General features: G+C 39.8%; 1 protein-coding gene across 1 annotated transcript; it reads right to left on the reverse strand.

Moving 5' to 3' along the window:
• Positions 1-5482: 5482 nt before the first annotated feature.
• On the reverse strand, positions 5483-8254 carry LOC133816317 (protein DETOXIFICATION 14-like). The gene is made up of 6 exons (XM_062248872.1): positions 8008-8254; positions 6946-7490; positions 6744-6830; positions 6599-6655; positions 5998-6520; positions 5483-5781 (listed from the first exon to the last, which is right to left on the reverse strand). The coding sequence occupies exons 1-6, from the start codon at positions 8242-8244 to the stop codon at positions 5719-5721; spliced, it is 1512 nt and encodes a 503-aa protein (XP_062104856.1). The 5' UTR covers positions 8245-8254; the 3' UTR covers positions 5483-5718.
• Between the last annotated feature and the right edge of the window lie 3000 nt (positions 8255-11254).

The following is an 11254-nucleotide window of genomic DNA, read 5'->3' on the forward strand; positions in this document are numbered from 1 at the left end:
GAGAAATACTATAATGATATAGTCAGACCTGCAAAGGCTGATGATCAGTAATCTGGTCCAAGGCTCCATGACTGTTACAGACCACGCCATGGAATTTGATAAGTTGGTCAACTTCGCTGCAGACTTGGTGCCAACTCATGTGATAAGAAAAGAGAGATTTGTTCGAGGGCTAAAACTTATGACAGCCCGGGATGTTAAAATTACTTCATTACCTAGAGTGACAACTCATGCTTAGGTAATGGAGAAGTCCTCACTGCTGAGGGCGGTGAAAACAAGATTTGGCATGAGAACGCGGCTAGAAGAGACACCAGGAGGGTGGGACCTCCCTTTATTGGAGCTGGTAGGGGCAGAGACCCTAATGACCAAAAGAGGAAGACCCAGATACCATTATAGTTCCATGCCTGGATAAAAGGCCATGGAGTATACTGGTTGGTCATTAGGGCGGCAATGAGAGTTGGAGGACTTATCCAGAATGTGCTAGATGTAGGAGACGTCATCTAGGAGAGTGTCAGGCGAAGGCCTCCTTTTTATGTGGTACAGTTGGCCATCTTAAGATAGATTGCCCAAGGGTGAAGAAGCAAGAACCAAAGAAGGTGGAAAGCTTGGCTCTAGCTTGAGTGTTGGCATTGACATAGTCAGAGGCTAAGGCTCGACCCTCAGTAGTGACAAGTCAGCTTTCTAGTGCTGGCGCTTTTTATTCTGTTTTGAATGATTCTAGGGCTACACATTCTTTTGTATCTAGTAGAGTGATTGATAGGTTGTGTAGACCATGTGAATACTATGCGAAGGATTTAGGACTTTATTGCCTACTGGGGATCTAGTAGTCTCTAGGAGATGGGTCAGATCATTATCGGTGGAAGTAGACAGCAGAGAGTTGTCAGTAGATCTCATTGAGCTGGTCATGGAAGACTTTGATATGATATTGGGTATGGATTGGCTAGCCAAGTATGGGGTAACCATAGATTGTAAGAAAAAGATGGTAACTTTTGAATCTGAGGGCGTGGACCCATTTGTATTTGTGGGAATTGTGCACGGACCCCATATTCCTATGATATCAACGTTGAGAGCTAAAGACCAATTGTGAGGTGGTTGCAAGGAATTCCTAGCTAGTGTAGTAGATACCATTAAGGTTGTGCTAGTTGGATCCAAGGAAACCATGTTAGTTTGTGAGTTTCTGGATGTATTCCAAGAATTGTTACCAGGGTTACTGCCCCATAGAGAGATAGAATGTTTCATTGAATTGGCATCTGAGATAGAGCCAGTACTTAGAGCACCATACAGGATGGCTCCAGCAGAGTTAAGGAATTGAAGGTTCAGTTAAAGGAGTTGCTGGACTTGGGTTTTATTAGGCCCAGTTTTTCAGCATGAGGTGTGCCAGTCTTATTTGTGAAGAAGTAAGATGACTCTCTAAGGATGTGTATTGATTACAGAGAGCTGGACAAGCTGACTATCAAGAACAGGTATCAACTGCCAAGGATCGATGATTTTTTTTTTATCAACTACAAGGTAAGACTGTATTTTTGAAGATTGATCTTCGATCTGGTTGTCACCGGCAAAGGATCAAATATGAGGACATTCCGAAGACGGCCTTTCATACCAAGTATGGACATTATGAGTTCTAAGTCATGCCGTTTGGATTGACTAATGCCCCCAGTAACTTTCATGGACCTAATGAACATGATGTTCAAGGATTACTTAGAAAGGTTTGTGATAGTCTTCATTGACGATGACATTCTGGTGTATTCTCAGTCGGAGTTAGAGCATGAGCAGCATCTCTGGTTGGTATTACAGTGGTTAAGGGAGCACAGATTGTATGCAAGGTTCCAGAAGTGTGAGTTCTGGTTATCTCAGGTGACGTTCTTCGGTCACATAGTCAGAAGAGATGGAATTATGGTGGATCCGGCCAAGATCGAGGCGGTCACGGATTGGCCAAGGCCAAGGAGTGCTTCAGAGATTCGAAGTTTCCTTGGATTGGTAGGATATTATCGACGTTTTGTGGAAGGGTTCTCAATCTGAGAGGACGATACAAATATTAGAGGACATGCTTTGAGCAAGTGTGTTGGACTTTGAAGGGCCTTGGACTAAATATTTTCCATTGATTTAGTTTTTCTACAACAACAGCTACCAGTTGACTGTTGGAGTGGATCCTTATGAGATCATGTATGGTAGGAAATGCAGATCACCCATCCATTGAGATAAAATGGGTGAAAGGAAATTTATGGGTCCTAAAGCAGTTCAGAGGACCAATGAGGCTATTGAGAAGAGTAGTGCTCGAATGCTCGCTTCTCAGAGTAGACAGAAGAGCTACGTTGATCCCAAGCATAGAGATATAGAGTTCCAGTGTGGAGACTATGTTTTCCTCTGTGTTTAACCATTGAGAGGGGTGAAGCGATTTGGAAAGAAGTGCAAGTTGAGCCCTAGGTTCGTGGGACCCTTTGAGATCTTGGAAAAGATTGCTCAGGTAGCCTATAGGTTGGCTTTATCCCCCCCCCCCCCCCCCCCTCCCCCCATCACTTTCAGGGATTCATAATGTATTTCATATTTCGATGCTTCAGAAATATGAGTCAGATGTAATTGATGTATTGAGTTATGAGGATCTGGAATTATAGATCGATTTTTCTATTAAGGAGCAACCGGTTCAACTCTTGGATAGAAAGGACAAAGTACTGAGGAACAAAACCATACGCTTGATTAAGGTATTATGGAGGAACATCAAGGTCGAGGAAGCGACCTAGGAATTAGAGTCAGATATGCAGGATCAGTATCCCGAGTTGTTCAGGTAAATTTCGAGGGAAAATTTTCTATAAGGAAGGGATAGTTGTAACGTCCCAAAATTCCTAATAAGGCTTAGTGCCTTGATTAGAATATCTGGGTCCTAAAGAAGTTCAGAGGACCAATGAGGCTATTGAGAAGAGTAGTGCTCGAATGCTCGCTTCTCAGAGTAGACAGAAGAGCTACGTTGTTCCCAAGCATAGAGATATAGAGTTCCAGTGTGGAGACTATGTTTTCCTCCGTGTTTAACCATTGAGAGGGGTGAAGCGGTTTGGAAAGAAGTGCAAGTTGAGCCCTAAGTTTGTGGGACCCTTTGAGATCCTGGAAAAGAGGAGAGCAATATTGGAATATTATGTGAATTAATTGGATATTGATGTGATTATGTGAATTGCAGGGTTATATTATTATATAACTTACGATGCATGTTTAGGTGTATTAAATGTGCGAAACAGACCCGCTTTTATTTAAAGGGGCATATTCGTAACTTTGACCTGTTGAGGATCTAATTGTAATTATATGATATTATGTGACTGGGACTACATTATTATGTGGATATATTTGAGATATTCTGTAGGAGTCGGTCCTTTTGAGCAAGATAGTTGTGAAGTCACAACGAGGGATTTATACCAGGCTCGGGGTGAGCCAATGGGTATTTCAGTAATTTGGTGAGTTACTGGGACTCACGAGAGTATGAGTCATATTTTGGGAGAATTAGTGATATTCCGGGTTCAACAGAATTGACTGGGAATTTTAAGTGTGATGAGGGATGGAGGTGCAAATGACGGTTTTTCCCTTAGTGGACCTTGAGAGAGAGAGATTTGGCCTTAGGGGCACTTTGGCCTTTTTGGACCCTTAGGCTAATTTGGCAGTTGAGTTTATCAACTCAGGGGATTAGAAAAATAGAGGAAACACAAAATAGAGTCTCTCTCTCTCTCTCTCTCTCTCTCACTCACGTTTACTCTCTCTCTAAGCTTGGAAGGGATTTTTTATCTTAAAGCTTGGAAGAAAACTAACTAGGGATTTGAAGTGGCTCTAAGCAGAATTGGGAAGCTTGTGACCTTGGTAATCATCGAGGAAAAGCGTTTTCAGTGAAGGTAATTCAATTCAATGAGTTTCGGTTTGGTTTTGTGTTTAGAGTTTTGAAGTTTATTGAATTTTGGATGTTCACTTGAGTTTTAGAGTTGTTTACTATGTTTCTGAGCTGTTTGGACCATTATGATGGTCGAAGTAGGTAAAAATCATGTGTTCGGGAAAGTTTTTGTACGGTTGGCAATTCTAAAAATCGTTGGTTTTCTAAGTTCTCCATGTCGTGCCACGGCTCTATTCTTGGGCATCACAACCCTTATGAACTTAGAGAGACAAGCAGGTGCCTCGAACCGCCCTGGCGCCGCGGTGCCGGGTGGGTTGCGCTGCGGCGTATGCCATATGCTTTTGGACTCGAGGCTCTCTGACTTGTTGCGCTGCGGCTCAAATGGGGGAAATGAGGAAAATTGGGTTTTGGGAGCTGGGAACCCAAACCTAAGGGCTCGGAAATGATTCTACTACCCAGGTTAGTAAAAGTCAAGGACCTGGAGGCTAGGACTTGGTTAGTAAGCCTTTATTAGTTCATTTCCTGATAGTTATTCATTGTTATGGTTGTGAATATGGTGAATCCTTAGGCTCGGGAGGAAAGGACCATGCTCGGGGGTTGTCAAATACTTTTTACTTAGGACTAGAGATAAGAAAACTGCACCTGGTCTGTGTTTAGGGCTCGACCCAGTTATAGTACAGGATTTTTATTATGTTGAGAATGTTTTATTAAACATGTTAGTTGCGCTGTGTTTACCTATGTTAAATAATAGCTGTTTATCTAGTTATCGGATTGGGAAGCTCGACTTATAAGTTAAGGATTCATTTGCGTGTATCTGATGAAAAGCTTAGGTTAATAGTCAAGGACATACCTGTTATAAAAGACTCAACTTATCATTCGAAGGTTAAAAGACTCGACTTATCAGTCGAAGGTTAGAAGACTCGACTTATCAGTCGAAGGTTAAAATACTCGAATTATGAGTCGGAGGTTAAAAGACTCAACTTATCAGTCAAAGGATAAAAGACACGACTTAATAGCCAAAGATTAGAAGACTCAACTTATTAGTTGAAGGCTAAAAAACTCGACTTATCAGTTGAGAGCAGCGATAGCGTGCCAGGCACCGACCGATGTGGTTGAATTAACCAGGAAGTGAGTTTACGCTTGAACGTCCTTAAGTCCGTCTGAAATGTTAATCATCAAACCCGCTTGACTAACTCTAAGGCTGGTTGTATTGGGGAATTTGGGCAATAGGTCCTGGTGTGACTATAGTCACTTGTATGGATTGATTGCATGGATGAGTAGGTTTATTACTCCTAGGCATGCTAATTATGAATCTGTGATTTGACAATGTACTCCTTATAAGCATGATTATGTTTTCTTGCTGAGCCTCGGCTCATGGGTGCTAAATGGTGCAGGTAAAGGAAAGGAAAAGATGGACCAGCCATGAGTTGGAGAGCTTGAGGGGCAGAGTATACATATTGTGCTTGCTTGTCTGCCACAACCAAGGTTATCAGTTTGACCTTGATTTTGCAACCTATGTCAGCTTTTGTTTACATTTTTGGGTTGGTAACCGTTTTAAACTATGTTGGGGTCCCATGTATTGAAGTCTTTTAATGAAATGGTTGACAAAAATCAGCACATAACAAAAATATAACAAGAGCATCATATCATATAAGGTACAAGCACTTTATAGGCTAGGCTAGGCGCAACTTGACACAAGTAGTAATTGTGACTGAGATGACACAACACGATCAGTGATTGTGTCTAGGTCGTCATAATATGAATATTAATTATGTTTGGGTCGGCGCAATGGGTAGATGAACTGCGACTAAATGTGCAAGGCGCTCTTAAATGTTACCCACAATGGCTTGCTTAGTTCAACTTAAATAACTCCCAGCAACGCTAGTCCGCTCAAATATCCTTTCTCTTGCCTCAATTGCCTGCACCATAACCACACATAAGAGCAATATTTCTACTCAATATTTTTATGAACAAAATGATGACACAAGTAGACTGTAAATAATCAATTTTGGAGTCAGAATAAGAGATCTCTCTGAAAGTTGGCCGGATTATGTTGTCAGAATAAGAGATCACTATAAATAATCAATTTTGGAGTCAGAAGGAAAATTCGTAAGAAACAAGTTTACACTACTAACCTTCTTTTGCCAATTAGTGAAGGATGTTATGAATGCATACAAAAGAGATTGAGTGGTAGAACCAGCCAATATTCCAATCCAAAGCCCTATTCCTCTTAAGTGTAACATAAAACACAACACCAAAGCAAGTGGAAGTCCCACCAAATAGTATGCTCCAAGATTGACATAAGCTGCTAAACGTTGCCATCCAGTTCCTCTAGCAACCCCTATTTGGAAATGGGAAAATATTAAAAATAAAATAGGCCTAAATGTAAACTCAGTGAACGTTAAGATAGGCAACAGAACAGAGAAAACAGATTGCAGGCTGTCCATGAGAACTGAGAGAGAAAGCAGTGGAGCTATCTGGGCAACATAATCCACAATCTTCTTCTCATTGCTGTAAGCATTTCCCAAAACAGAACGACAACAGAAGAGAATTATGCTCACTGAAATGGCCTCTACTACTGCAATAATTGTTGCTGCAATGACAGCTGCTCGAGCCCCTTGTGGATTCCCAGCTCCGAGCTCATTCAAAATACGAGTGCTACAAAATATTATGTACAATTTAGAAATGAAAGTGTATAACAAAATAGTTTTGATAAATAGAGTAGTTGGAGCAAACCTTACTGCTGCACCAACACCATAAGGTATGAAATAGTGCAATGATGTTGTTGAGAGGCTGCTCGTGAACATTTTTGTTAGGAATTAGAAACAACAACAGGTTTAAGATACCATACTCATTGAGAGTTGAAGATAATGAATCATACCAAATAGAAAGAACTGATGTTTCAAGTTTTGAATTTGGTAGAAGGCCCGAAAGCAAGATAAGTATCTCAAATGACCACCACTCAAGGCTATCAAAAGATAAATATTGACATGAAAAAGTCCCATGTTATAAAGTTGTAGGTCAAATTTAAAAATGAAACAACATAGCACAACTGATCTGTATGTAGGAAATTAGAGAAGTACCAGGACATAACGGCTGAGGGGAGACCGAACCGGAAAAACTCTGGAATGCTTAGAAATACATCAAGCGAAAATGAAACTCGGGTTTTTTCACAGGCAGGAGAATACTTGATGTATATCACAAGAAATATTACAGTCAACCAATATGAGAAACAAATGGATAATGCTGCTCCAGTAGTTCCTAGTTCGAACTTATATACCAAAGCCCAACAAAGAGGAACGTGGAAACATAGAGTGGCACATGAGCTTAAGAGCATTGGAAGAATCAACCCTTGAGTTATAAAATAGCGTATCAATGATTGGAGTACAGCATAGGCAAGCAGTGCAGGGATTAGAAAAATTGAGTATTTTCCAGCTTCACTGCAAACTAAAGGATCCTGACCAATAAATATCAGAATCTTTTCCACAAACATCCAAAGAAGAGATACTGGAATACATACCAAAATAAGAGAAATAATAGAGCAGTAAGTATAGGTGCCCAGTTTTTTGTATTGCTCTGCTCCATATGCTTGCCCACATAAAGTCTCCAATCCACCAGCCATTCCAAACTGAGTGAATTGAATTAAATTTAAGAAAAAAATGAAGATTAAAATTATGCTAAACAACTAAAAATCAGTGAAGTATGCCTTGTTTGGATTCACTTTCATTCTCTGTAAGCTATTGATTATAAATAAATAAGTGACATGGATGATTGAGATTTATCAAACATCTTCAAGACAACTTGTCCTTCATTTCACTTTAGATACAAAAAACAGAAAACAGAAAACACAGTTCATCCCAGCAAACCCGTGCTAATAAAAACAATATTTTTTATAAGGTTTAGTTTTGACTTGTAGCGTAGTCTATTTTGAAACAAATTGCATGATTTCAAACATTCTGTTTCAGTTTCTTAATGTTTCGTGCATCTCGTACTATTGTTACTTGAATTATGGAAATTAAACTTGTTTTCTACTTGTGTACCCCAATGACAACTACAATGGATAACTTATTATCATTTTATAAATAATATATCTAGAAAAAAAAAACAATGCATATCAAAAGTTTTTTCGTTAAGAGAAAGTTTACAAGGAGACTAAAACCAGTGACGGCGGTGAAAGAGTTTGCAATGGCGACACCAGAAAGAGAAAGTTCGCCAAGATGGCCAGCCATCATAACGGACACAACCTGCAAGAGTTGCTGAGACACTGACACAACAACCATTGGCGCCGCTATGTAGCTGAGTTTCTTTAGCTCCTCCCCCAAGCCACAGCATTTTTTCTCTTCGCCCTTGGCTCCTGCCACTAGCAGCAATGCCTCTTCCATGACTGTATGTGTTTACAACCTTGGTCAAATGATGGTTGGTTTTCGACCATTTATGAAGGATCTAGTTTTAAAATAATTATATTTTATTTTAAGTACTACAGTTATTTAATATTAAAATTTATCACACTGGCTTATTCTATTGAAAAATTGAGTACAATAAGTTTCAATATATATGTATATTTTTGTTCGCCAAAAGGAAAAACAAATTTACACTACATCAAATTGGGATGGAGATCCTCCGTCTCAATTCCTTTGCCCTTCTCTTTCCATCCTATAAAACTAAACAATTCATCACATCCATTTGATTAAAACTTACAGTCACATTTTATTTTAGGATATTTACCGCAGTAATACAAAAAATTAGCTAATACTTGCACTTCTGTACCAATTCTATTTTATTTTAATTTATATATATATATTTTAAAATATCTAAATGAAAAAACTAAAAAAATAAAGAAATATGAAAAGAAAAAAAATATTACAAATAATTTATAAAAAAAAATTCAATTGGTATTAAGTGCAACAATTAGCAAAGAATTAATAATATTGTAAAAAAAAATGAAATTAATACTTACGTGCAATTCTTAACAAATATTGTTGGCAATAACGAAGACAAACATGCCAAGTGCAACATAAACAATAAAGAATAAAGAAATTTACTCGGTTTGCTAAAATTACCAACTCATAAAGAAAAATCTATTTCACTTCAAACTTCAATATTACACACTCAAACTCGCTCGGTCTCTCTCCCAAAACTCAATATATCATTTGCTTCTCATTCGTCTTCAAACTTACTCTCGCCACTCTACTTCAAAAGCCCACACTCACTTCTCTTCCAAATAAACTCACACACACACATAAATAATTCATTTATAGAGTTACAAAACTTGGGCAACAAGACAACTTGTCCAATCAGACACTCATTTTACACAAATTAGTAATTACTTAAAATTAAAATACTAGAAATAATAATTAATTTGAGTCAATACTCAACAATCTCCACCATGATTGAAATATTCTAAACTCATAACTCAAACCATCAATAAGTGTAAATATGCATTGAGTTCATACTCTCTTCGAACTTCACTTGAGCACTTGTCTTCGCATTCTTCAATGACTCACTTTTCTTATGAGTGTTGGCGTCTTCTTTCTTCGTACAAATTGTGACTGCAGTTTGAGTCTTCACCACTTTGTTGCATTCTTTCACTTTTACAATACTAGATGATGACATTTTGGGCCCGGTTGGTATGAGAAGTTCACAGTTTTCATTTACTAGAAAAGTTGAAGAGGGTAATCTGATAGTCTGCAAACTACGTTACTATGTTTGGTTGTGCACTGTAACGACCCGAATTTGCTAATCGGGCTTAGGGCCTTGATTAGTGTGCCTGGAGGGCAATAAATGATTTATTATGCTTTAATGTGTTAATGGGTGAATTAACGTGGATATATGATAGTGATGCATGTTTAGTGAGTTAAATGTGCATGTGGGCCTCGTCTGGATATTAGGGGCATGAATGTGATATATGTTGTATATATGTGAAATGTCTGTGCAGCACGATCCGAGACAGTCCTGGGGAGCGGTTAGCCAGAGAGTCACAACGGGGTTGAGATTCCAACTCAGGGCGAGTCGAGAGGTAATTTGGGTACTAGGAGTGTTATGGGATTATTGGGGCATGACAATAAATTTTTGGAGATATATTTTTGAGGATAGAATGTCTAGGCGGGAATATTGGGGAATTTTACCATTTTGCCCTCGGGGACGTTTTGGTACCCCGAGCCTTAAGGTAACCCTTTAGACTTAAGTCAAATAAAAAAAAAAAAAAAAGGAATTAATTAGAACCTTGTGGGAACCGACTAACACTTCCTTTCTTAGCTGAGATAGCTCTCATCTTCCTCACTCTTTCACTCTCTAAGATACACACAAGGAAAAACTAAGGGACTCAACTTGAAGGTCTAGGGGAATTCAGCTGTGAGATTATAGGAGTTTGAAGCTTAAGGCTAGAGGATCAACTACAGGGATTGAATTCAGCAAGGTAAGCTTTAATTATTGGGATTATGTTGAGAATTGCTACTGGTTTGCTAGAGTATGCATGCTAGTTAAGTTTGACTTGTTCTTGGGGTTTTAGTTGGATTTTTGTAGTAGACTTTGATGGATTCTGATGTTGTTACTGATTTGTTGCTGGGCTGAAGTATGTCTTCAATATCTGGGATAGATAGGTGAGTTTTGGTGAAGGTTGGCTTGATGAAAAGAGAGGAAATTGATGAAGAATTCTGGGTTCAGCGAGGAGCGCCGCGGCCCTAGGAGGGGTGCGCCGCGGCCCGTGTGCGCGCGCAGCCATGGGAGGCTGAGAAGGTTCATGCGCGCCGCAGCCCGCGTGGGGGTCAGTGTGTTGCTAGCTTCTAGTTTGAGGCTAGCCGCGGCTCTTGAGGGTGGGGTCGCGGCCCTTAGTGCCAGTGTGTATTTTTAAGGGTATTTAGGCTTAGGAATTCAATGGTTAAGGCTCGGGATGGATTTTATCACCCGGATTGATAGAATTCAAGGTTCCGGAGGTTAGGGTTGTGGCTTAAAGTTATTCATTGGATTAGAATTTGATGACTGAATATTGGTGATGTGTTGTGACTAGGGATTTTGACGAGGCTCTAGTTTGAGAACTGTGCTCGGGACATCGGTGCTCAGAAAGCTCGGAACTCAGGTAAGAGAACCCTTGTTCCCATAGAGCTTGTGTGCAGGGCTGGGCCCAATGTGTTTGAATGAACTGATATGCAGGGCTGAGCCCAGTGTGAATGAATGAATTAGTATGCAGAGCCGAGCCCAAAATGTTAGAACTGCGGGGCGTAGCCCTTTATCTAATTATGCTAGAATTCTATACTTTCTTGTTATGCTATGTGAATTTTGATGTGAATGGTCGGCGTGAGCTGCGAACGGTGAAGGGCCGAGAACGGCGTTGGGCACGTTGAGTGCAAGGTCGAGAACGGCATGGGGCCGGGAGCAGCACTGAGCACGTGGGGT

Source organism: Humulus lupulus, chromosome 2 (genome assembly GCF_963169125.1).
Source record: "Humulus lupulus chromosome 2, drHumLupu1.1, whole genome shotgun sequence".
Taxonomy (NCBI): Eukaryota; Viridiplantae; Streptophyta; class Magnoliopsida; order Rosales; family Cannabaceae; genus Humulus; species Humulus lupulus.